The sequence below is a fragment of the Ranitomeya imitator genome, chromosome 2 (genome assembly GCF_032444005.1).
Source record: "Ranitomeya imitator isolate aRanImi1 chromosome 2, aRanImi1.pri, whole genome shotgun sequence".
Taxonomy (NCBI): domain Eukaryota; kingdom Metazoa; phylum Chordata; class Amphibia; order Anura; family Dendrobatidae; genus Ranitomeya; species Ranitomeya imitator.
In genome coordinates this window covers 666,423,194-666,450,829 of record NC_091283.1, presented here as the reverse complement: position 1 = coordinate 666,450,829, position 27,636 = coordinate 666,423,194, and the positions used below count along the sequence as shown (strand labels likewise).

General features: G+C 44.0%; 1 protein-coding gene across 2 annotated transcripts in view; it reads left to right on the top strand.

Moving 5' to 3' along the window:
* KAT6B (lysine acetyltransferase 6B) overlaps positions 1-27,636 on the top strand; it is a 259,060-nt gene that overhangs the window by 147,766 nt on the left and 83,658 nt on the right. Inside the window, exons 7-9 of one of the 2 annotated variants that reach the window (XM_069752999.1) lie at positions 3,780-3,835; positions 11,069-11,193; positions 15,224-15,339. In XM_069752999.1, the coding sequence (XP_069609100.1) occupies positions 3,780-3,835; positions 11,069-11,193; positions 15,224-15,339 (297 nt within the window). Of the gene's footprint in view, positions 1-3,779; positions 4,685-11,068; positions 11,194-15,223; positions 15,340-27,636 lie in introns of both variants that reach the window. The other variant, XM_069752998.1, reaches the window with a different exon arrangement.

Genomic DNA, 27,636 nt, shown 5'->3' with positions numbered 1-27,636 from the left:
AGCGGGGGGACAGGTGGATTAGTCGGGCAGCAGAGTTTAGAATAGATTGGAGGGGTGCGAGAGTGTTAGAGGGGAGGCCACAGAGCAGGAGGTTGCAGTAGTCAAGGCGAGAGATGATGAGGGCATGGACTAGGGTTTTTGCAGGTTCATGGTTGAGGAATGAACGGATTCGTGAAATATTTTTGAGTTGAAAACGGCAGGAAGTGGAAAGGGCTTGGATATGTGGTTTGAAGGAGAGATCAGCGTCAAGGATTACCCCGAGGCAGCGAGCTTGTGGGACTGGGGAGAGTGGGCAGCCATTTACTGTAATGGATAGGTTCGTTGGGGGGGGGGTCGCGTGAGATGGGGGAAAGATGATGAATTCTGTTTTGTCCATGTTAAGTTTTAGAAATGTAGTGGAGAAGAAGGATGAAATAGCAGACAGACATTCAGGGATTCTGGTTAGAAGGGAGGTGATATCTGGTCCAGAGATGTAGATCTGTGTGTCGTCAGCGTAGAGGTGATACTGAAAGCCATGAGATTCTATGAGCTGTCCCAGGCCAAAGGTGTAAATGGAGAAGAGCAAGGGCCCAAGAACTGAACCTTGTGGGACTCCGACAGATAAGGGGCGAGGTGAGGAGGTGGTGTGTGAGTGGGAGACGCTGAATGTCCTGTCTGTTAGGTATGATGAGATCCAGGATAGGGCCAAGTCTGCGATGCCAAGGGATGAGAGGGTTTGTAATAATAGGGGATGGTCCACTGTGTCAAAGGCAGCCGACAGGTCGAGGAGGATAGAGTAGTGTCGCTTGCTCATTCATATATATATATATATATATATATATATATATGCACGCACGCACACACACACACATATATATATATATATATATATATATATATATATATATATATATATATATATATATATATATATATATATATATATATATATATATATATATATAGTCATTACAGAATGATCTATTTCAAATGTTTTATTTCGGTTAATGTTGATTATGAAGACCCAAAAGTCATTTTCTCAGTAAATTAGAGTGCTTTATAACGCCAGCTTGAAAAATGATTTTAAAGTCTGAAATGTTGGCCTACTGAAATGTATGTTCAGTAAATGCACTCAATGCTTGGCTCCTTTTGCATCAAATACTGCATCAAATACTGCATCAATGCGGCATGGCATGGAGGCGATCTGCTTTATGGAAGCCCAGGTTGCTTTGATAGCAGCCTTCATCTCGTCTGCATTGTTGGGTCTGGTGTCTTCCTCTTGACAATACCTCATAGATTCTCTATGGGGTTAAGGTCAGGTGAGTTTGCTGGCCAATCTAGCGCAGTGATACTGTTGATTTAAAACCAGGCATTGGTGCTTTTGGAGGTGTGGACAGGTGCCAAGCCCTGCTGGAGAATGAAATTTCCATCTCCAAAAAGCTTGTCAGCAGAGGGAAACATGAAGTGCTCTATAATTTCCTGGTAAAAGGCTGTGCTGACTTGGGTCTTGATAAAACACAGTGTAACTATACCAGCAGATGACATGGCTCCCCAAACCATCACTGATTGTGGAAACGTCACACTAGACCTCAAGCAGCTTGGATTGTGTGCCTCTTCCTCCAGAGTCTGGGACCTTGAATTTCAAATGAAATGCAAAGTTTACTTTCATCTGAAAATAACACCTTGGACCACTGAGCATCAGTCCAGTTCTTTTTCTTCTTGGCCCAGGTGGCCAAGGAATGCGACACTTGTAGCCCATGTCCTGGATACGTCTGTGTGTGGTGGCTCTTGAAGCAATGACTCCAGCAGCAGTCCACTCCTTGTGAATCTCCCCTAAATTTTTGAATGACCTTTTCTTAACAATGCTTTCAAGGCTGCGGTTATCCCGGTTGCTTGTGCACCTTTTTCTACTACACTTTTTCCTTCCCCTCAACTTTCCATTAATATGCTTGGATACAAGTCGGCAGTCTTCCCCATGATTGTGGAGCCTACTGAAGCAGACTAAAGGACCTTTTTAAATGCTTAGGACGCCTTTGCGGGTGTTTTTGTTAATTATTATAATTTGCTGAGATAATGACTTTTGGGTTTTCATTGGCTGTAAGACATAATCATCAACATTAACAGAAATAAACACTTGAAATAGATCACTCTGTTTGTAATGACTATGTAATAGGAGTTGCACTTTTTGTATTGAAGAACTGAAATAAATTAACTTTTTGATATTCTAATTTTGTTAGAAGCACCTGTGTATATATCTCGTTTTTTTTCGGATTGCGGACTATAACAAACACCGAGCTATAAGGCGCACAAAGGTTTTAGAAGGGAAAAATGGAAAATAAATTGAAGCAAAAAAATGTGGCTATGACGCACTGTTTTTTTTTTTTGGGGGGGGGGGCTTCTGCTCACACTGTTATAGTGGTTGTGTCCCCCAGTTCTGTACTAATATCCCTTATTCAGGTATATATGATCCCCATCCTGGTATATACGATCCCCATACTGGCACACGTGGCCCCGTCATCCCCATCCTGATATACGTGGCCCCCTCATCCGCATCCTGGTATACGTGGCCCCTTCATCCACATCCCGGTATACGTGATCTCCTCATCCCCATCCTGGTAAAAATGGCCCCCTCATCCCTATCCTGGTATGCACGGCCCCCTCATCCCTATCCTGGTATGCATGGCCCCCTCATCCCTATCCTGGTATACATGGCCCCTTCATCCCCATCCCGGTATACGGCCCTCATCACACTGCACACATAAAAAATAAGCAATTCTACTTGCCTTCCCTGGACTCCCTCACAGCACTGCGTCCTGTGCTGTTGTCAGCAGCTAATTTCATCATGTGACAGCGCATGACTTCACTGCCATGCGCCCCCACACATGCCGAGGTCAGTTGCCAGAATATTCACTGCTTCCCACACACGGAACTATAGGAGTAGAGAGCAGTGAATATTTAATAGCGGGCACACTGTTAGTCATAGCCGCTGGCTTCCTGCAGCTGCTTTGCAATCACATGTGGTAAAAAAAATATTCACTGCTCTCCGCATGTGGCCGCACGTGTTAGCTGCAGCAGCCGGTTTCTGCCTCCTGTGACTGCTCCTCTGCCGCTACCCGCTCCCACCCTCATCCACAACCACATTCAGTCAAAATTTTGGAACAAAAAAGTGCGTCTTATAATCCGAAAAATAAGTTGTATATATATTATGCGGATTAAATAAGTATTGAACACGTCACCAATTTTCTAAGGAATATATTTCTTAAGGTGCTATTGACATGAAATTCTCAAAAGATCTTGGTAACAACTCATCCAATCCACAAAGAAATCCAACCATAGATGTCCCGAAATTAAGTTATGTGTAATGATGAGAAATTACACAGGGAAAAAGTATTGAACACATAAGCTGAAATTTAACGAATACATTGTACAAAAGCCTTTGTTGGTGATGACCTCTTCAGGACACCCCCTGTAATGAGAAACTAGTCGCATTCATTGCTCGGGTGTAATTTTGGCCCATTCTTCCAGACAAACACTCTTTTCAAATCCTAAAGGTTCTGTATGCTCCTTCTATGAACTCTGAGCTTTAGTTCCTTCAATACATTTTTTATTGGATTCAGGTCAGGTGATTGGCTGGACCATTCTAAACATCCACTTTCATTTTTGATCCTTTTTATTCTTCCTAGACAGAGCTGTACTACATGTTTGTGTCTAAGCTTGTTTCAGTGTAGAACTTTCCAATCTGCGTCACAAATCATTGAGTTAATTTTGTTACAAAAGTTGTTTTCTTTTTGATCTTGCAGGTATATGTCTAATGAAGAAGCTCCTCTGAATTCATTCCCAGGAAGAGGGCCATCTGGTAGGAGTCAAAAAACTAAAATGTGTCCCACCACACTACCATCTGGTCATGCTGCATCTATGAAGGACCCCATCTGCAGCCTTGCTGCAACTGACCGCACTCGGCCTGGCCCTCATTACATCAACTCCACTTTCACCTCCTCTTGCTCCCCCCTCAAAGTTAACAAGAAAACCAAAGGGCTAATTGATGGCCTTACTAAGTTTTTCACTCCATCACCTGAGGGACGCAGATTTCACAGGCGAATTGTAGACCTCTCAGTATACTACCGACCTAGGAAAAAACCTAATGACACGGGTGCTACACACAAGCTAAACTGTCCTTCTCAACCTGCCCCTTCTGCTTTTTCACATATCACCTCCATGTCAGGCTACAGCCCCAGCTCACAGAAATCCAGCAATTCTACCACATCCAGTTCCCCACAGAGTTCATCAAGTCACTCCAGTGCCCCTTCCCTCAGAAGCCTCCCCAGTAACAGTCAACTGAAGGGGCTCTTTGATGGCCTATCCCACATCTATGCTACCCAGGGCCAGCCACGCCAAAAAAGCCAAACAAGCTATGCACCTCCAAAACGTTTATACCGCAAAGGCAGACTTTACCCTTCAACCCACTACTTTGGCAAGAGGGAAGCTAGGAGTAGACTTCTACTCCCACACCCTAATCTTTCTGGCTGGGCAGTATCCCGCGGTCGAGCTTTAAAAGCATTGGCTCAGTTCAAGCGTTCATCATTCCTTATAAAGCACAGGACAGTAGGCAGGTTAAAGTATAAAGCAGGAGCCATAGGGGCAAAAGACAGACCACCAGAAAAGAGCAATCTGGCAGACAACAAGACTAAGCCCACCCAGGATGATGGTAAGCACAGGCTTAAAAACCTCTCCATAGCCTGTTTTTATTTAGTCTGTTTTTTTAAATTTGTAGTATGTCTGCAGATAAATTTGCTTGTATCCTTAAAGATCTTGCCACAAAGCTTTGTACACTGTTGTATAATCCACCATGTGTTGACAGATTATAAATGGCTCACAAGCAACATATGTGGTATCTACTGTATGAAAGTGAACTTGTATTCTTGTGATACCGACATATATGAGCTTTTCTGGATTATGTTTGCCCTATGATTGTTTTTGAGGTGTATAAATAATACATCAGACATATGGCCCGAAAGTGACCTAAACATCGCACTGTTTGCTGCACTTGCATGTATAGGACTGTTATAAACGAATATGTGCAAGGGTAGATAACGAAGTGAGCACTTTTGCCTTCAAATACGATAATCAATCTCTTTATTGTTCACGTTTGAAAATAAATACTATAGCACTTGAATCTCCCTTCACTGTCCCATAGGATCATTCTGATAAAAGTGTTCACCTGATTTCCTTTCTGTTTCATTCTTCTAACAATATTTTTTAACTAACCCTTCTTCCTTACACACTGCCCTTTCCAGTGTTATTCTGAGCAGGTTAAGATCTTTATTTCCACATCTTACGACTTTTAACAAAACTTCTTTGTAGCCTCCATATGTCAACTGCATCTGTCTTTTTGGCATGGCTGGTACAGCTGACCTCACCGCTTCTTCTGGCTGGTCTGCTGCTCTGCTTTGTCCCCTTCACTGCTCTGCTATTAAGCCCCTCAGTCTGTGCTCTGTTGCATCCATTCTTTAGCGGGTTTTACACTCCATTCCAATATATTCTTCTGTCTAACATCATCTCCCATTTTGCGTTCCTTAATATACAATATCTAATATTTTGTGTAGATTTGTTCTGCTCTTGTTATTACTATTAGTTGCTATTGCATGTGACTATATCATGACTCTGTACAATATGCATATTGTACAGAACCATAAAAAATCCCCAGCATCCTTTGCTTCTATGGGACTTTACTGTAGCACCACACAATTTGTGATATGCCATCAAATATGGAATTCTGGAGTTCTTCACCTCAGTGGGCTTTGAAGTTCCATATGTGGTACAGAGCTGCATGCACTTCATGCACCATGGTACAGCCATAGTGCAAACAGTTCAGAGTGGCAAGTACATACTGGTAATAAAGTAATGGAATATAATGGAGTTTTGAACTTCATTTTTTTTCAGCGTGTCCCATAAATATTATGTTTATCATCTAAAGTCAGGAATGGAACAACTATATTTGTCATTGTTCGAGAATCCAAGTGTATGTTATAATAAATGAAGTGTCATCTGGGGCAGAGGCTTCAGAAAATGATGCATCCTTTGCCCCCTACCTGAAATGACGTATCATCAGTGGCCTTCGTTTCAGGGGCTGGGCTAGTCCTTGTGAGATGTGCACAATGACAGTGCACTCTCTCACCGGCTCAGATCAGCAGTAACCAACTGGCAGCTGAGTGCACTGTCAGTGTGCATTATCCAAATACCCAGCATGTAGAGACCTGTCCTGCACCCGCATTGTTCACACAAGCACAGGTCCACTTTTACACAGGGCGATGTGCTGCTGAGAACAATATTCTTTTAAAAAAACTAAAATCATTTCACCCAATAATTAGTGTTTTGCTCATTTGTCGAGCCTGTTAAACGGGCTCTGTCAGCCCAGTATGACTGTTCAAACCAAATACAGCTGCTCAGTGAATCCTGGTGTGGCCAAACATTTAAAACTACACCTTCCCAACTGCTTGTTTTCCATCTTGCTCCACCCCCCTCTTCTTTGATTGACAGCTCTGTCTTCATAGAGCCAGAGAAAGGCAGAGAAACAGTAGGTGGGAAGGTGCCCTAAAATGTTTGGCCACGCTATGAAGTACCGAGCGCCTGTATATGGTTTGAAAAGTCATTCTGTGCTGACAGTCCCTTTAAGACTGCAAGATCATTATTGTTGTGCTGAGTAAATGAACCTTTAGACAGATTTGCTGTCAGAAGATAATGTTCTGTTCTCTACACCGCATTTCAAATTATTATGCAAATTGGAGTTGTGTCCTAAAGATGTAATTCTTTGTCAACTAAACTCATGGATGCTAGTGTGCATCAGGACTCTTTGGATCAATCTCAAACACATGCGATAATTAGTTTGCTAGGAGAGCCCAATTAAAGGAAAACTACTTAAAAAGAGCGTTCCACATGTGCACGCAACAGGTTTCAAGCAATATGTGAAAGAAAAATGGACTCTCCTCTCTTCTGCTGAAAAGTGTCAAATAGTGCATTGTCTGGGACAAGGAATGAAAATATTAGATATCTCATGAAAACTTAAGAATGATCATCGTACTGTGAAAAGATTTGTGGCTTATACAGACCACAGATGTGTTCTGTGCAGATAAAGGCATAATGAGGAATTCATCGGGTTAAGGCAGCAGCTGCTAGCCTACTATTACAAGGCAGCAAACAAGTATTTGAAGCTGCTGGTACCTCTGGAGTCCAGCAGACCTCAAGTTGTAGGATTCTAGAGGCTTGCAATTGTGCATAAACCTACTATACATCTACTCCTAAACAATGTTCACAATCAGAAACGGTTGAAGTGGGTCCAGATATGCACAAAGACTCATTTTAAAACAGTGTAGTTTCTGAGTGACCACTTTCTTCCATGGTACAAAAAGAATGGCCCTGCCATCTGTAGCAAAATCATGTTCTTGCTTGACAGTGCACCAAAGAATAATTCTTATTTATTGACTGTGATGTACATAAATGTGGCCACCATCGTCCCCTGACCTAAACCCTACTGAGAACCTTTGGGGGTATCCTCAAGCAAACGATTTATGAGGGTGGGTGGGAGGCAGTTCACATCTAGCAGCAGCTCTGGGAGGCTATTCTGACTTCCTGCATAGCATGTCAATCAAAATCTAACCAAAAACTTGCAAGTTCAATACATGCAAGAATTGTGAAGGTGATCTCAAAGGAGAGGTCCTATGTTAACATGCAACTTGGCATGTTGAGCTGTTTTTGATTGAAAAGGCTTTTGATTTCAGTAAATGTGACCTCTTAATCCTGTAAATTCAACAAATGACAATTTTTAGTTCTTTACAACCTATAAAATGCTGTTGTTTATAATAATTTGGAACAGTGCATTTTGACTATTTTAGTTTTGAAAAAATACTATATTTTATTGGGAGATTTGTCCACTAGCATTTGATTTATAGTCTGACGATTGATGATTTGAACATTATACTGACTCTGTTGTATCGACCATTTAGGAAAAATAGCTTTTGCAAAATTATTTAGAATGCGGTGTAGTCATTTTGATGGCTGGTTCTTTTATCAGCAAGTAGACAGCAAGTACCTCTGCTCCTTCCATCGCTCCGATGTTGATCCAGAAAAGTAGGATGACTGTCATGCGAGTGTCAATTTTTCTCACACAGCATCTGTATGACATGCATATGCAATGTGTTTTTTTTTTTCCTAAGCAATTATTATTCTAGACATTTACAGGACCATTTACAGTGTTGTATGCTACAAAATGGTAATGTATCTGTAAAAATCAGATGGCGTACTTATGGTCCATTTGCTGTTTGTTTGTTTTTTCTCTCATGAATTGGCTTACATTGGTGAGTTTTGTCTGATGTACAGTTGTGCTCAAATGTTTACATGCCCCAACAGAATTTTTGCTTTCTTGGCCTTTTTTTTCAGTGATTATGAATGATAACACCAAAACTTTTTCTCCACTCATGGTTAGTGAATGGGTGAGGCCATTTATTGTCAAACTACTATATTTTCTCATTTTAAATCATAATGACAATCAAAAACATCCAAATGACCCTGATCAAAAGTTTACATACCCAGTTTCTTAATACCGTGTATTGCCCCATCTAATATCAATGACCGCTTGAGGTCTTTTGTGGTCGTTGTGGATTAGGTTCTTTATTTTCTCAGATTGTAGAGCTGACCACTCTTCTTGGCAAAAAGCCTCCAGTTCCTGTAAATTCCTGGGCTGTCTAGGATGAACTGCGCGCTTAAGACCTCCCCAGACTGGCTCAATGATATTGAGGTCAGGAAACTGAGATGGCCTCTCCAGAACCTTCACTTTGTTCTGCTGTAGCCAATGACAGTTCAACTTGGCCTTGTGTTTTGGATCGTTGTCATGTTGGAATGTCCGAGTATGTCCCATGTGTAGCTTCCGGGCTGATGATTGCAAATTTGCCTCCAGTATTTGCTGATAACGTGCAGCATTCATCTTTCCTGTTGCCAAGTTCAATTTTGGTCTTATCACTCCAAATTACCTTGTTCCAGAAGTTGTGAGGCTTGTCTGTGCTGTTTTGCATATTTTAGGCAAGATACTTTGTGGCATTTGCGCAGTAATGGCTTTCTTCTGGCTATTCGACCATGCAGCCCATTTTTCTTCAAGTGCCTCCTTATTGTGCATCATGAAACAGCCACACTGCTAGTTTTCAGAGTGTCTAGTATTTCAGCTGATGTTATTTGTGGGTTTTTCTTTGCATCCTGAACAATTTTCCTGGCAGTTGTGGACAAAATTTTTGTTGGTCTACCTGACCGTGGTTTTGTTTTTACAGAGCCCCTGATTTTCCATTTGTTAATCACAGTTTGAACGCTGCTGACTGGCATTATCAATTCCTTGGATAGCATAAAAGATGTGGCACTCACCCCAAGATTGCTGAAAAACAATGTCCTTTAATTCGCTTTATGCGGCATTAGACATCTGTGGAGAGGCGGCAGGTAAAAGTGGGGGGTGCGGGGACAGGAGAACGGACGACGGCCGTTTCGCACAAATGTGCTTCCATGGGTTCAGGTGCCAGAAATTCCTTGGCTATCTTTTTGTATCCCTTTCCTGTTTTATACAGTTCAACTACCTTTTCCCTTAGATCCGTTGACAATTCTTTTGCTTTCCCCATGACTCACAATCCAGAAATTTCAGTGGCTGGATGAAAGATGCAAGAGTCTGTCTGGATCCCAGAAACTCACTCAGCTTTTATTCACACACACTGATTACAAGCAAACAGGTCACAGGTGAGGATGTTACCTTTAGTAGCTATTCAAACCCATTTGTGTCAAGTCCTGTGCATTTTAACAGGTCAAAATCACCAGGGTATATGAGCTTTTGATCAGGGTCATTTGGATGTTTTGGGTTGTCGTTATGATTTAAAAAGAGAAAACACAGTAGTTTGACAATAAATAGTTTACGCCAACCACTAAACATGAGTGGAGAAAAAATTTTGGTGTTATCTTTCATATTCTCTGAAAAAAGGGCCACGAAAGCAAAAATTCTGCCAGGGTATGTAAACTTTTGAGCACAACTGTACATAGCCACTCGCAATATTTTTCTCATCCAGATAACAGCTGAGAAAAACATCACAGGTGAGCACCAAATCCGTGAATAACACTTATGTCTGGTTGTTGGTATTTTGAAGAGTGATGCATCCCCTTTTTTAAGGAAATTCTGGTGCTCCTAGCTTTTGGATCCCTACCAATATAGTATGTCTTCTAACTGTACAATGTATTAATGTGCTGGGAAAACACTTTGTGATATTTTTTAAAGTGGTTTTCCACTACTCGGAGAACACCTTCGCAATTGCTATGTTCCTCCTTGTAAAATAAAAGTAGCCTGTTTGTTTCTCTGGCATGGCTGCCGTTCCAGCGACACTGTTGTTCGGTCACGGAAGCCCTGCATCCGATCAGTGACTAAAGGTTTGCTTCACTTCCTCTTCCTTTGTAACTCACATCCAGAAGAAGGAAGAGCTGCTGTTCTCTAAATGTCTCCAGATGTCGGCTCCGTGTGGAGGAAGTGAGAGTGAGGTGGACCATTAGTGGCCACTGTTTGGCTGCTGGGCTCGACTGACATACCGCCTTAATTTGAAGCCTGTCGCCAGTGTGGCTAGTCTACAGGTGGTTTTTATTTTACCCAGTGAAATATAGTAATTTGGATGGGGTTGTCTGAGCGGTGGACAACCCCTTTCCATTTTGTTAAGTTTACACTTTCCAGACCGAGCACATGCTGCAGGCACTGGCCATACAGATACAGGTCATCCTCAGCATTTTGATTATGTTAAAATAACTAGAAAGTTGTTGGTTAGTCTATGGCTCTGTAGGCTGTAAGTTCTGCTTGGTAATATCAGATTAGTTTGCTTCCATATTTTTATATGGAGACCAAAATGGAAGGCCTCCAGATTGTGAATTCTTTTGTACCTTGTTCTGCGTGCAAGCACCATTCCACTACTAGTATGTGTTACATGTCTACATCTGATTTTTTTTTTTACACAATTATTTTCTACATTAATTGTAGTGATTATATTTCCATAGTTTTCAGTGATCTTTCTCCTTTGTACGTCAGATCATGACCCAAAGATGAGTATCAAACAAGAAATATGGGATATGATTTGTGTTCCCAAAAGGCCAGACTTTGTAACCCAGGAAGATGTTGATTTATTCAGACAGGCTCGTGAGCTGTCTTTTGAGGTGAGTAATTCTGATTAATGACTTTGCTTTTCTTGAGGCCCTTTCTGGTCTTTCTTTTTTTTGTGCTCTTTTTGAAAGGCAGGTGAAGGGAATTTCTATCCAAAATAAACAAATGGCCATATAATAGAATAAATATCCTTTTGTGCAAGAGTAACAAAAAGGAGCTGTAAACATTGTAGTTGTCACGTTTCATTAGCCTGTGACATTATTTTACATAGCTGGACCCTTTTATAGACCACTGTGGACCTAGCTTGAAAGAGTACACCACTGATTAATTGACTACTACTGTGAAATCTAGTGCTTGTTGTATATGGGGCAGCATAGCCGCTGACTAGTTGACATGCTCATGACAGCTCCTATCCATTGCATTAGTATTAGCACCGTACTGTTGAGGTGTGGAAGAACATGGCTTTCTTTGACATCATTTGGATAGCTGGGAAGAGATGGTGACAGAATACGCTATGGGGAAAAGGCAAGCCAGCAAATTCCTTTTGATGCGCTGGAATTGATTAGTCTGGATGCACTCTGTAATGGCATTTTTATTCTGCAGGATAAAACTCTCTGCCTCAATGCAAACATTTTTTATGAATGGGTTGAGAAACGTTCCAATTAGCTGTGGGAGAATTGATTTGCATAGAGTTAATTGTGTTATGTAGGTGCTCCGCTGCTGTACTAAAAGTGTGCTATCTGGGAGAAAATGAGCTTTAGGTTATGTGCACACGATGCGGGTTTAGTGCGGATCCGCCGTGGATTTTTCCAAGCAAAAACGCTGCAGATCTGCACTGTGATTTACAGTACAATGTAAATCAATGTGAAAAAAAAAAAGGCTGTGCACATGGTGCGGAAAAATCCGCGCGGAATGCTGCGGATTTAAAAGAAGTGCATGTCACTTCTTTTGTGCGGATCTGCAGCGTTTCTGCACCCTTCCATTATAGAAATCCGCAGTGGTAAAATCCGCAAAAAATTCACATCAATTTCGCATAAAAACCGCACAAAATCCACAGAAAGTCCGTGGCAAATCTGCACCTGCGGTTTCTGCCAAGAGATGCGGATTTTGTGCAGAAAATTCTGCACCCCAATCCGCAACGTGTGCACATAGCCTTATTCCTCCTGGGAGCCGCTGGCTGTCAGTCATGCAGGTGTTCTGGGGCGAGTGCAGGCACCAGGCACAGGACTGAGAGCGGCGTCTGTACTGTGCACTAATGTACTGCACAGCCGGCTGTCAGTCAGTGCTATGAGCGGTGACTGTAATTGCTCCAGACACGCCTCCATTCATGTGTTTAAAAAGTAAAATGCATTTTACAGTAAGTAACAAACGAATGGGATTTCTAAAATCTCATACACATGATGAGTTTTTTTTCTCCACAAGTTTTTTTTGACCAGCATGTCAATTTTCAGTGTATTTATTGCATTTTTTTCCCAATTGAGATAAAAACTAAATACACTTAAATGAGTGCACCCAGAAGCGTAGCTAGGGTTTTGGTACAGGGTGGGGGGCGAAGCTTCTGAGTGGGCCCCTAATCAGGTAACCTTGATTACAACTCAATGATGCCCCCAATAGTGGAGGAGAACCTTAGCAGATGACCGCGCTGTTACTGAAGATAATCTCTATATAACGACCAACATGGATATTACCGCCATGTGGTCAGTGGTAGATACCAACCCTACAGAACATATAAGAGATCACAGCACAGTCATAGATGATGACTTACCGCTGACGTTCTTTATGATGGAATCGTCACTTTTCCTGTCTTTTCCATCTGGCCCAGACCGACATGACAGCTTCTTCCAGCTACAACTCGTATGAAGAGAAAACAAAGACACGTTTCACTTCTCACATTCCAGCCATCACCATCTATTCCCAACCTGCACAAACCCCTCCTTCTGCTGATACCCCAATACTGAGCCCCTGCTGCCATATGTGTCCCTATTGCTACACCTGATACCCCGATACTGAGCCGCTGCTGCCGTATGTGTCCCCATTACTGGACCTGGTACCCCAATACTGAGCCGCTGCTGCCCTATGTGTCCCTATTACTGCACCTGATACCAGGATACTGAGCCTCTGCTGCCATATGTGACCCTGTTACTGCACCTACTCTGTGGTTCCCTCTAAATTCTAAAGCACCCCACTATAATATAGTAATGCCGGGTGCAAGTGCCCTAGAAAACAGAGCCCACATTTTGCCCCCTAGAAAGTAATAATGCCCTCTGTGTGCCCCTTTGATAGTCACAGTAACCTGAGTTCCCCTATTACAATAAGTGCCCACTTTACATTTAATAATGTCCCGAGTCTCCCCCCTGTACAGCTCCCCTATACACAGTATAATGCCCCCTAACTGTATAGTACCACCCACACAGTATACTGACCCCTTAGTAGCCTTCAAACTGTTTGATGGCTCCAACACTGTAATCCCCACACTGTATGATGGCCCCATAGATGACCTCCATATATAGTATAATGTGCCAGATAGTCCTCAATATAGCATAAGGCAGCATCCCTATAGGCAGACCTTGTAGTTTAAAGCAGCACCCCCCCATAGGAAGACCCTGTAGTATAAGGCAGCACCGCCCATAGACAGATCCTGTAGAATAAGGCAGCACTCCCCCCCCATAGGCAGATCCTGTAGAATAAGGCAGCACTCCCCCCCCCCCCCCCCCATAGGCAGATACTGTAGAATAAGGCAGCACCCCCCCTATAGGCAGATCCTGTATGTAAGGCAGCACTCCCCCCCCCCCCATAGGCAGATCCTGTATGTAAGGCAGCACTTCTCCCCCCCCCCCCACCATAGGCAGATCCTGTATATAAGGCAGCACTCCAACCCCCCCCCCCCCCCCATAGGCAGATCCTGTATATAAGGCAGCACTCCCCCCTATAGGCAGATACTGTAGAATAAGGCAGCACCCCCCCCTATAGGCAGATCTTGTAGAATAAGGCAGCACCCCCCTATAGGCAGATACTGTAGAATAAGGCAGCACTCCCCCCCCCCCCCCCCCCAATCGGCAAATCCTGTATGTAAGGCCGCTACGTCATCATCTCGCGAGATCGCAATGCATGGACCGGTTCCCGGAGCGTCGTGAGGAGCGGGAAAGGCGCCGAAAGGTGAGTATATGATGAATTTTTATTTTTTTTAATTATTTTTAACATTCGATCTTTTTACTATTGATGCCGCATAGGCAGCATCAATAGTAAAAAAAAAAAAAAAAGTTGGCCACACAGGGTTAATAGTAGCGTTAATGGAGTGCGTTACATCGCGGCATAACGCGGTCCATTAGCGCTGCCATTAACCATGTGTGAGCACTGACTGGAGGGGAGTATGGAGCGGGCACTGACTGCGGGGAGGAAGGAGCGGCCATGTTGCCGCCAGACTGTGCCCGTCGCTGATTGGTCACAGCAATGGTCGTGGGCGTTTTGCCACGACCAATCAGCGACTTGTATTTCCATGACAGACAGAGGCCGCGACCAATGAATATCCGTGAAAGACAGACAGACAGAAGTGACCTTTAGACAATTATATAGTAGATACTGATGTGCTCTGGCAAATCTTATCAGGGGTCCCACTAAATCCATGGCCATGCATATTGTCCATAGTCCTGAGTAGCTCATTTGCATAGAAAAAAAATGTTGATTTCTGTAGAATAAGACATCGGATCGGTAATAAGAAGGTATCAATTTATAACCTACATACCAATATAGACACCTTAGGAGGGTTGGTCCTACTGACAAATTCCCTTTTAATGACTTCATCATAATTGGATAATACTCTATGCATGTATTGTAGCTTTTACAATGTATTTTTTTTACTGTTTTGTTTCTTATACAAGCACTTTTTATAAAAAAAAAATCAAATGCCATCATAAGAAAAAAAATGAGTTAACATCTATGTGACAGCACTCGTGTTTTTTTCATATTTATTAAAAAAATGAATATTTTAACATAATGAGCTCAGTTCCACGCTGCAGGACTTCTATGTATTTACTTGCCTATTTTTTATGCCTTTCTAATATATGCTTATTCCGTCTTGGATAGAAAATAGGATGCAAATCTATGAGTGACCAGACAGGCCGGTATCCAGCAGTCATTGAATTTGGAAAATATGAAATTCAGACATGGTACTCTTCACCTTACCCACAGGAATATGCAAGGTGTGGTTTTACTAGGCATGTACTTCTTGTTAGGGCGCAGTCAGATGGCCATATTACATGGATAACGATTGCATCGCAATTCTCAGACTGGCCGGTGGCCAGGGCCGCACTGGCCATTTTGCAATTCTGGCAAATGCCAGAAGGGCCTGTCTTGTCATGGGCTGCCTTATCTGGTACGTTATTAACAGAATCTGTGTTCTCAATACACCCATACTGTTAAGAGTTGTCATGGAGCACAAAGTCACTGACTCCGTCTCTTACCCCAGCAGGCCACAGGTATCATTAGAAATATTGGTCTTGTAGTAAATCTTGCTTTCCTCCATCCATGGTAATGTAAGTAATATATCCCATCTGGTGCTTGGGGACGGGGACAGCATGGGACTGTGTGATTTCAAATGCCAGGGCTGAATTTCATCCCCAGTCCGTACCTGCCGGCGGCTCTCAATGCAGCTGTCACACTTGTGTCAGGAGAGCCGCCGACCAGTCAGAGTATTGCAATGCGATCATTATCCTTGTTATGTGGCCGTCTGACTGCTCCTTTAATGTTACATTATGTGATTTACTGTAGTACTGAATTGTAATAATAGTAAAAGCTGATTTTTGGCATTTGTATGGCGACAGTAGTCATTTATACATTTGGACTGTGAACTGATCATAACAATTACACAGGTCTGCGACTAAAAAGCTGTTTGATTATTTTCATGTAATATCCATGTATTTTGGTGTTTTGATAGCGAAAAAATATCCTAAACCTCAGGACTTGCCACAAACCTAATAGGTTCTTCTGCAAATTCTGGTGCGAATCATCGGAAGGCAGCTTATTTTCTTTCCCCATTAACATCAATAGGAACTGCGTGAATAGCTGGGGGCAGTCAGGCGGTTCGTGACATAATGAAAGGACCTTATGCTTTCAAGAAACTTGCATTGGCATTTCATTTATCAGCTGTGTTTCCCCAAATTAGCATTATGGCTTTGTGGACGTGTGTTAATTCGCCTGACCGTTTCTATTTTATTTGTGGTGAATATACAGTGTTGAATCAGCAGCTGAATATTACAGACTTTGTGAAAAAAATATATGTCACATGCTTTGGATGAAAACTTGGGCACGTCCTAAAGTGTGCAAATGGTGTGCTTGAAGACCTCCAAATTTGTTTGAAAGGTAAGAAAAAAACTCTCCATTATCAGATTCCTGTGGTATAGCGAGAGCAAAAGCACCATAGTGACAACTGTTACTTTTGTTCATGCAATATGAAAGGGTATAATTCCAAATAGAAGCATTCCATTTCATACCTCAATCTTCACTCAGCAATTTGTGCCATTCCCCACAGATATACCAGTACCCAAAGCCCCTGCTACCTTGGAAGAGATGCCTAGCTCCGATGAAGGTGGAATCATATCTGAACCAGATGACGAATCAAGTTCTGACTTTGAAGATTATACAAAACCAACATTTTTTTTTCCAGGAAGAGATGAAGGATTTAATAAGAGTCTTGGATCTTCCCAAAGATGCAGCTGAGTTACTCGGATCAAGGCTCAAAAGCAGGAGTTTAATGTTTTCAGGAGTGTCTTTTTCATGGTTCAGACATTGTGAAAAGGAGTTCGTTCCTTACTTTGCCCAGGAAGACAAGTTGGTTTATTGCATTGATGTCGAAGGTTTGATAGGTCAATTCAAAATCCAATTTGATTCAGAGCAATGGCATCTTTTTTATAGATTCTTCAAAAAGAAGTCTCAAAGCAGTTTTACTCCACAATGGCGGTTTTTACGCTTCCATCCCTGTAGGTTACTCGTTACACTTGAAGGAAACCTACGAGAACTTGGAATTGGTTGGTTTTAAACTGAAATATGAAGACCACGGTTAGCAAGTGTGTGGGGACGTAAAGGTCTTGTGCATGCTGCTGGAGCAACATGTTTGGTCTGTGGAACAGTCGAGACCGACAAAATCACTGGACCATGAAGAGCCGAGGGTGCTCAGTCTTTGAAAAAATGAAACTTTGGTACCTCCCTATAGAGTTCTTCTACAACCTCTCCATATAAAATTGGGCTTGATGAAGCAATTCTTAAAATCACTTCCAAGGGAATGGGGAATGCTTCAAATACTTGGTCACCAAGTTTCCAAGCCTCTCGGAGGCAAAATTGAAGGAAAGTGTGTTTGTTGGACCATGCATTAGAAGGATTATAGCTGATAAAGGCTTAGTAAGAAGGGTGGATTTCATTTATTGTAGTCATAGAGAAATTTTTAGGCAGCAAAAAAGATCCTGACTGCAAAAAGATTGTTGGACGAATGCTGAAAGCATTTCAAGCTTTTGGTTGCCTGAGGAGTTGAAAGTGCATTTCCTCTATTCCCACCTTGAGTACTTTCCTGAAAATTTGGGAGCTGTGATTGAAGAGCAAGGTGAACGATTCCACCAGGACATTAAAGAGACAGAAAGAAGATACCAGGGAAAATGGAGCATTATAATGATGGCAGACTACTGTTGGATGCTTCAGAGAGACATTCCAGATGCTACTCACAACCGTAAATGTACCAAGAGGAGCCTCACAGGGCAAAAAAAACAATTTTTAGGGAGTGTTAATGAGCTAATTTCAGCTCAAAAATGATTTTCATGAAAAATTTGTAATTAAAAATTAATTTTATAAGTCTATTTTCATTTATTTTGCGGTATTGCCTTATTTAACCTAAATTGTCAGGAAACATGTTGCCCTATGACAAAACGGAGGTCATTTTCAGATTCAGCGCACCAAAAAACATAAAGATTATGTGGAATAACCAAAACAGCTCTTGAAATTTAATTTTTTGCAAACCTGTGTATCGAATGTGGTCAAGATGATTATTTTAATGTGTATGGGGCCCTTAGCCATGCATTTATTGTCAGGTATAGAGTTTCTATTTGGAGCCATGGTGCATTTTACAACTTTGGTATCTTTTTTGTATTTAGATATCACTAATGAAGGTAGGCTTTTACATACATATACTAGATGGTGGCCCAATTCTAACGCATCGGGTATTCTAGAATATGCATGTCCTCATAGTATATTGCCCAGCCATGTAGTATATTGCCCAGAGACGTAGTATACAGCACAGAGCCACGTAGTATATTGCACAGTCACGTACTATATTGCCCAGCTACGTAGTATATTGCCCAGCGACGTAGTATACAGCACAGAGCATATTGCCCAGCCATGTAGTATATTGCCCAGTTACGTAGTATATTGCCCAGTGCCGTAGTACAGGGGTCCCCAACTCCAGTCCTCAAGGCCCACCAACATGTCATGTTTTCAGGATTTCCTTAGTCTTGCTAATTCCTTATAATTGCATCACCTGTGCAATGCAAAGGAAATCCTGAAAACATGACCTGTTGGTGGGCCTTGAGGACTGGAGTTGGGGACCTCTGCCGTAGTATACAGCACAGAGCCACATAGTATATTGCCCAGGGACGTAATATACAGCACAGAGCATATTGCCTAGCCACGTAGTATATTGCCCAGTTACGTAGTATATTGCCCAGCCACGTATGTCACAGGTTAAAAAATAAACATATACTTACCTTCCGATCCGAGGGCCCCTTGTAGTTCTGTGGCCTGTGGCGTGCACGGCGGCAGTTTCCGGTCCCAGGGTGTTATGATGTCGCGGTCACATGACCGTGACGTCATGGCAGGTCCTTCTCGCGCAGGACCTGTGATGACGTCGCGGTCACATGACCGTGACGTCATGGAAGGTCCTTGTCGCATACCATCCTTAGCACCGGAATGTGCCACCTTGCTGGAGCGGTCACCGGAGCATCGCGAGGAGCGGGAAAGGCGCCAGAGGGTGAGTATATGATGATTTTTTTATTATTTTTAACATTAGATCTTTTTACTATTGACGCTGCATAGGCAGCATCAATAGTAAAAACTTGGTCACACGGTTAATAGCGGCGGTAACGGAGTGAGTTACCAGCGGCATTACGCGGTCGGTTACCGCTGGCATTAACCCTGTGTGAGCGGTGACTGCGGGGAGTATGGAGGGACTAATCGGACTGTGGCCGTCGCTGATTGGTCGCGGCAGCCATGACAGGCAGCTGGCGAGACCAATCAGCGACTTGGATTCCATGACAGACAGAGGCCGCGACCAATGAATATCTGTGACAGACAGACAGACAGACGGAAGTGACCCTTAGACAATTATATAGTAGATATATATATTATATCAGCTGATGAACTCCAGTGACCTCCCTTACGGCACCACCGCTGCATGAGAATGTTCTCCTGCAGCAGCGCCATCGGTGAGATCACCGGGCTCACTAGCTGATGAACTCCTGTGAACTTTCTGATTGCAACACACTGCAGGAGCGATTACTTCATGTGAGCCCGCTGTCCATGAGACTAGTCACATTAGTCACTGCTCTCAAAGTCATCAGAATGATTGTGAGACATTATAGAATATTATCTTCTCGCCGGACAGGTGAGGAATATGGTTGTTAATTATTTTAATGGGGAAAACCCCAATACAATCACCCCACTTGCCAACGCACCAGGGCAAGTGCGAAGAGCAAAGCTAAGTGCCAGAATTGGTGCATCTTTTGGATGCACCATTTCTGGGACAGAAGAGAGCTGGTGTTTTTAGTCTGGGAGGGGTCCTATATCCATGGTTTCTTTCTAGGCTAATAATACCAGCCCGCAGTTGTCTGCCTAGCCTTTGACAGTTATTAATTATAGGGGGATTCTACTTCATCCTTTTTTGGGGGTACCCCATTTTAATAACCAGTAAAGGCTAAGTATACAGCTGTGAGTTGATATTAATAGCCTGTGATGCTCCATGGGTATTACCCCCTTCCCAGGCTATAAACATCTGCCTCAGCTGTCCGCTTTCACTTTGCTGGTTAATAAAAATTTTGGGAGATCCCACGCCATTTTTTTTTTCCAGAAAATAATTCATTCTGTAATAAAAATACATGTACAGCAAGGTACACAAGCCCTGTACTAATTACATAGGTGACATCTTTATATCTAATTTCCCTCTCAGCTGCCACTAAACTTCTATCTCTGACTTCCTCCTTCGGCCTCACTCAATGGTCTTCTGCAGCCACTCACAAAGATGGTCACACATTGGACCTCATCTTCATCCGCCTCTGCTCCCTATCTAACCTCTCTAACTCACCTCTTCCTCTTTCTGACCATATTCTACTCACATTCTCTTCCCTCTCCACTCCTTGTCTACAATCCCCACCCCACAAACTTGCACACCCTCGCAGAAATCTTAAACACCTTGATCTACATTCACTCTCTGAATCCCTCCTCCCTCTCACAGACATAAGTTCCCTACACAACGCTCTATATAACACCACAATAGCTGCAGCTTTGGAATCTCTTGCCCCTCTCACACATACCAAAGCTCGCAAAATCAACAGACAGCCCTGGCACACCAGCCTGACCAAAGAACTGAGGCGAGCTTCCAAGGCTGCAGAGCGGAGATGGAAAAGATCCCACTCCAACGAGCACTTTATCGCATTCAAACAGTCCCTCACTACTTTCAAGACCACACTCGCCACAGCTAAACAAACCTACTTCTCATCTCTCATATCCTCCCTGTTTCACAACCCTAAACAGTGATTCAACACCTTCAACTCTCTCCTCCATCCCCCAGCACCTCCTCCTTCCCCACTCATCTCAGCTGAAGACTTTGCCTCATTTTTCAAGCAGACGATTGAGAACATCAGAGACATTTTTAGTTGAAAACCCCCCCAGAGCGCTTCCTCCCAACAACCCAGCCCTCCACCTCCAAAACCAACTTCTCCACTACTACGGAAGATCGACTCTCCACTCTAATCTCAAGATCACATCTCACCACCTGTGCACTTGACCCGATCCCTTCCCACTTCATCCCAAACCTCGCCACAGTCTTCATCCCAACTCTAACCCATCTCTTCAACCTATCACTAACAACTGGTGTTTTCGCCTCAAACTTTAAACATGCCTTAATCACACCTATCCTCAAAAAGCCCTCACTTGACCCATCCTCTGTATCTAGCTATCGCCCTATTTCACTTCTCCCCTATGCCTCAAAACTACTGGAACAACGCGTCCTTCTTGAACTGTCCTCCCATCTTTCTTCCTGCTCCCTTTTCGACCGCTTACAATCAGGCTTCCGGTTACACCACTCCACTGAAGCTGCCCTAACTAAGGTCACCAATGACCTATTGACCACCAAGAGCAAGAGACACTACTCTATCCTCCTCCTCCTGGACCTGTCCTCTACCTTTGACACAGTGGACCATTCCCTATTACTACAGACCCTCTCATCCCTTGGCATCACAGACTTGGCCCTATCCTGGATCTCGTCATACCTAACTGACCGAACATTCAGCGTGTCCCATCCACACACCTCACCCCCTATCTGTCGGAGTCCCGCAAGGTTCAGTTCTAGAGCCCCTTCTCTTCTCCATTTACACTTTTGGGCTGGGACAGCTCATAGAATCTCCCGGTTTTCAGTATCATCTCTATGCTGATGACACCTAGATCTACATCTCTGGACCAGATATCACCACCCTACTAACCAGAATCCCTCAATGTCTATCCGCTATTTCATCCTTCTCCGCAAGATTTATAAAACTTTACATGGACAAAACAGAATTCATTGTCTTTCCCCCATCTCACGCGACCCCCCCAACGAACCTATCCATTACAGTAAACGGCTGCCCACTCTCCCCAGTCCCACAAGCTCGCTGTCTCGGGGTAATCCTTGACACTGAACTCTCCTTCAAACCGCATATCCAAGCCCTTTCCACTTCCTGCCACCTTCAACTCAAAAATATTTGACGGATCCGTACATGCCTAAACCAAGAATCTGCAAAAACCCTAGTCCATGCCCTCATCATCTCCCGCCTCGACTACTGTAACCTCCTGCTCTGTGGCCTCCCCTCGAACACTCTCGCACTATCAATCTATTCTAAACTCAGCTGCCTGACTAATCCACCTGTCCCCCCGCTATTCCCCGGCCTCTCCCCTCTGTCAATCCCTTCACTGGCTCCCCATTACCCAGAGACTCCAGTACAAAAGCCTAACCATGACCTACAAAGCCATCCACAACCTGTCTCCTCCTTACATCTGTGACCTCCTTTCCTGGTACTTTCCTGCACGCAACCTCCGATCCTCACAAGATCTCCTTCTCTACTCCCCTCTTATCTCCTCTTCCCACAATCGCATACAAGATTTCTCTTGCGCATCACCCCTACTCTGGAACTCTCTACCACAACATATCAGACTCTCACCTACCATTGAAACCTTCAAAAAGAACCTGAAGACTCACCTCATCTGACAAGCCTACAACCTGCAGTGACCACCGATCGACCAAACCACTGCACGACCAGCTTTATCCTTACCTACGTATCCTCACCCATCCCTTGTAGATTATGAGCCCTCGCGGGCAGGGTCCTCTCTCCTCCTGTACCAGTTGTGACCTGTATTGCTCAAGATTATTATACCTGTTTTTATTATGTATACCCCTCCTCACATGTAAAGCGTATATATATATATATATATATATATATATATATATATATATATATACATATAGTACAGACCAAAAGTTTTGACACACCTTTCGCATTTAAAGATTTTTCTGTATTTTCCTGACTATGAAAATTGTACATTCACACTGAAGGCATCAATACTATGAATTAACACATTTGGAATTATATACTTAACAAAAAAGTGTGAAGAAACTGAAATTATGCCTTATATTCTAGGTTCTTCAAAGTAGCCACCTTTTGCTTTGATGACTGCTTTGCACAGTCTTGGCATTCTCTTGATGAGCTTCAAGAGGTAGTCACCAGGAATGGTTTTCTAACGATCTTGAAGGAGTTCCAGAGATGCTTAGCACTTGTTGGCCCTTTTGCCTTCACTCTGTGGTCCAGCTCACCCCAAACCATCTCGATTGGGTTCAGGTCTGGTGACTGTGGAGGCCAGGTCATGTGGCGTAGCACCCCATCACTCTCCTTCTTGGTCAAATAGCCCTTACACAGCCTGGAGGTGTGTTTGGGGTCATTGGCCTGTTGAAAAATAAATGATGGTCCAACTAAACGCAAACCAGATGGAATAGCTTGCCGCTGCAAGATGCTGTGGTAGCCATGCTGGTTCAGTATGCCTTCAATTTTGAATAAATCTCCAACAGTGTCACCAGCAAAGCACCCCCACACCATCACACCTCCTCCTCCATTCTTCATGCTGGGAACCAGGCATGTAGAGTCCATCCGTTCACCTTTTCTGCGTCGCACAAAGACACAGTGGCTGGAACCAGAGATCTCAAATTTGGACTCATCAGACCAACGCAGATTTCCACTGGTCTAATGTCCATTCCTTGTGTTCTTTAGCCCAAACAAGTCTCTTCTGCTTGTTGCCTGTCCTTAGCAGTGGTTTCCTTATCAGCTATTTTACCATGGGCCTGCTGCACAAAGTCTCCTCTAAATAGTTGTTGTAGAGATGTGTCTGCTGCTAGAACTCTGTGTGGCACTGACCTGGTCTCTAATCTGAGCTACTTTTAACCTGCGATTTCTGAGGCTGGTGACTCGGATAAATTTATCCTCAGAAGCAGAGGTGACTCTTGGTCTTCCTTTCCTGGGGCGGTCCTCATTTGAGCCAGTTTCGTTGTAGCGCTTAATGGTTTTTGCCACTGCACTTGGGGACGATTTCAAAGTTTTCACAATTTTTCGGACTGACTGACCTTCATTTCTTAAAGTAATGATGGCCACTCGTTTTTCTTTACTTAGCTGCTTTTTTCTTGCCATAATACAAATTCTAACAGTCTATTCAGTAGGACTATTGGCTGTGTTTCCACCAGACTTCTGCACAACACAGCTAATGGTCCCAACCCCATTTATAAGGCAAGAAATCCCACTTATTAAACCTGACAGGGCCCCATAAGATGCTCCATACAGACACTTGCCCCATGTAAAGCTCCACAAACGTTAATTATGGCCCCATAAAATGCTCCATAAAGATATTTGCCCCATATAGTGCTGCACAAACGTTATGGCCCCATAAGATACTCCATACAGACACTTGCCCCATATAGTACTGCACAAACGTTGGTTATGGCCCCATACAGACACTTGCCCCATATAGTGCTGCACAAACGTTGATTATGGTCCCATACAGACACTTGTCCCATATAGTGCTGCAGAAACATTATGGCCCCATAAGATGCTCCATACAGACACTTGCCTCATTTGCTGTTGCTGCGATAAAATAAAAATCACATAATCACCTCTTTGTCGCTCAGGCCCCCGGCACTTTCAATGTTCACCTGACTTTGTTCCGGCGCCGCTCCATCTTCAGCGTCTTCTGAACTGACATTCAGGCAGAGGGCGCGCACTAACCACGTCATCGCGCCCTCTGAACTGAGCGTCACTGCAGAAGATGGAGCGGTGCTCGGAACGGGGAGCAGGTGAATATCGCGCAGTGCACCGATCCCCTCCCGGTTATACTCACCATTACCGCTCATTACAGTAATTAATTTGCGGCTCCACCCCTATGGGAGGTGGAGCAGCATATTCATTACTGTAATGAGCGGTACCATGTGACCGCTCAGTACATAAAGAAGCTGCCTGCGCTGGGGAAACAGGGACTGCACCGTGTCAGGAACAGGTGAGTATAATTAGACAGCCCCCGCTCCCCCTCCCCTGCCGACCCCTGGGTATGACTCGAGTATAAGCTGAGAGGAGGACTTTCCAGCCCAAAAAAATAGGCTGAAAATCTCGGCTTATACTCGAGCATATACCGTATATACCGTATATACTCGAGTATAAGCCGAGATTTTCAGCCCAAATTTTTGGGCTGATAGTGCCCCTCTCGGCTTATACTCGAGTCACGGTAGCGGTGGGGTCGGCGGGTGAGGGGGAGAGGGCGCTGAGGTATACTTAACTAGTCCTGGCGATCCTGACGCTCCCCCTGCCGTCCCACGGTGTTCTGTGCTGCAGCTTCTTCCCCTCTTCAGCGGTCACGTGGGACCGCTCATTACAGAAATGAATAGGCGGCTCCACCTCCCATAGGGGTGGAGCCGCCTATTCATTTCTCTAATCAGCGGTGCCGGTGACCGCTGACAGGAAGAGGCTGCAGCACAGAAGACGGGGAGGAAGGCGGGGAGCGTCAGGATCGCCAGGACTAGGTAAGTATGGCATATTCACCTGTCCACGTTCCAGCCGCCGGGCGCTGCTCCATCTTCCCGGCGCCTCCATCTTCCCGGCGTCTGCACTCTGACTGTTCAGGCAGAGGGCGCGATGACGCATATAGTGTGCGCGGCGCCCTCTGTCTGATCAGTCAGAGCAGAAACGCCGGGAAGATGGAGGCGCCGGGACCGGACGCCGGGAGCTGCAATCAAGAAAGGTGAGTATGTGTTTTTGTTTTTTTTATTGCAGCAGCAGCGGCACAGATTTATGTGGAGCATCTATGGCGCAGTATGAACGGTGCAGAGCAATATATGGGGCATCTGTGCAGCATCTATGGGGCAATTTGAATGGTGCAGAGCACTGTATGGGGCATCTGCAGCATCTATGGGGCAATTTGAACGGTGCAGAGCACTGTATGGGGCATCTGTGCAGCATCTATGGGGCAATATGAACGGTGCAGAGCACTGTATGGGACATCTGTGCAGCATCTATGGCGCAGTATGAACGGTGCAGAGCAATATATGGGGCATCTGTGCAGCATCTATGGGGCAATATGAACGGTGCAGAGCACTGTATGGGGCATCTGTGCAGCATCTATGGGGCAATTTGAACGGTGCAGAGCACTTTATGGGGCATCTGTGCAGCATCTATGGGGCAATATGAACGGTGCAGAGCACTGTATGGGGCATCTGTGCAGCATCTATGGGGCAATACAGTGGGGCAAAAAAGTATTTAGTCAGTCAGCAATAGTGCAAGTTCCACCACTTAAAAAGATGAGAGGCGTCTGTAATTTACATCATAGGTAGACCTCAACTATGGGAGACAAACTGAGAAAAAAAAATCCAGAAAATCACATTGTCTGTTTTTTTAACATTTTATTTGCATATTATGGTGGAAAATAAGTATTTGGTCAGAATCAAAATTTCATCTCAATACTTTGTAATATATCCTTTGTTGGCAATGACAGAGGTCAAACGTTTTCTGTAAGTCTTCACAAGGTTGCCACACACTGTTGTTGGTATGTTGGCCCATTCCTCCATGCAGATCTCCTCTAGAGCAGTGATGTTTTTGGCTTTTCGCTTGGCAACACAGACTTTCAACTCCCTCCAAAGGTTTTCTATAGGGTTGAGATCTGGAGACTGGCTAGGCCACTCCAGGACCTTGAAATGCTTCTTACGAAGCCACTCCTTCGTTGCCCTGGTGGTGTGCTTTGGATCATTGTCTTGTTGAAAGACCCAGCCACGTTTCATCTTCAATGCCCTTGCTGATGGAAGGAGGTTTGCACTCAAAATCTCACGATACAAGGCCCCATTCATTCTTTCATGTACCCGGATCAGTCGTCCTGGCCCCTTTGCAGAGAAACAGCCCCAAAGCATGATGTTTCCACCACCATGCTTTACAGTAGGTATGGTGTTTGATGGATGCAACTCAATATTCTTTTTCCTCCAAACACGACAAGTTGTGTTTCTACCAAACAGTTCCAGTTTGGATTCATCAGACCATAGGACATTCTCCCAAAACTCCTCTGGATCATCCAAATGCTCTCTAGCAAACTTCAGACGGGCCCGGACATGTACTGGCTTAAGCAGTGGGACACGTCTGGCACTGCAGGATCTGAGTCCATGGTGGCGTAGTGTGTTACTTATGGTAGGCCTTGTTACATTGGTCCCAGCTCTCTGCAATTCATTCACTAGGTCCCCCCGTGTGGTTCTGGGATTTTTGCTCACCGTTCTTGTGATCATTCTGACCCCACGGGGTGGGATTTTGCGTGGAGCCCCAGATCGAGGGAGATTATCAGTGGTCTTGTATGTCTTCCATTTTCTAATTATTGCTCCCACTGTTGATTTCTTCACTCCAAGCTGGTTGGCTATTGCAGATTCAGTCTTCCCAGCCTGGTGCAGGGCTACAATTTTGTTTCTGGTGTCCTTTGACAGCTCTTTGGTCTTCACCATAGTGGAGTTTGGAGTCAGACTGTTTGAGGGTGTGCACAGGTGTCTTTTTATACTGATAACAAGTTTAAACAGGTGCCATTACTACAGGTAATGAGTGGAGGAAAGAGGAGACTCTTAAAGAAGAAGTTACAGGTCTGTGAGAGCCAGAAATCTTGATTGTTTGTTTCTGACCAAATACTTATTTTCCACCATAATATGCAAA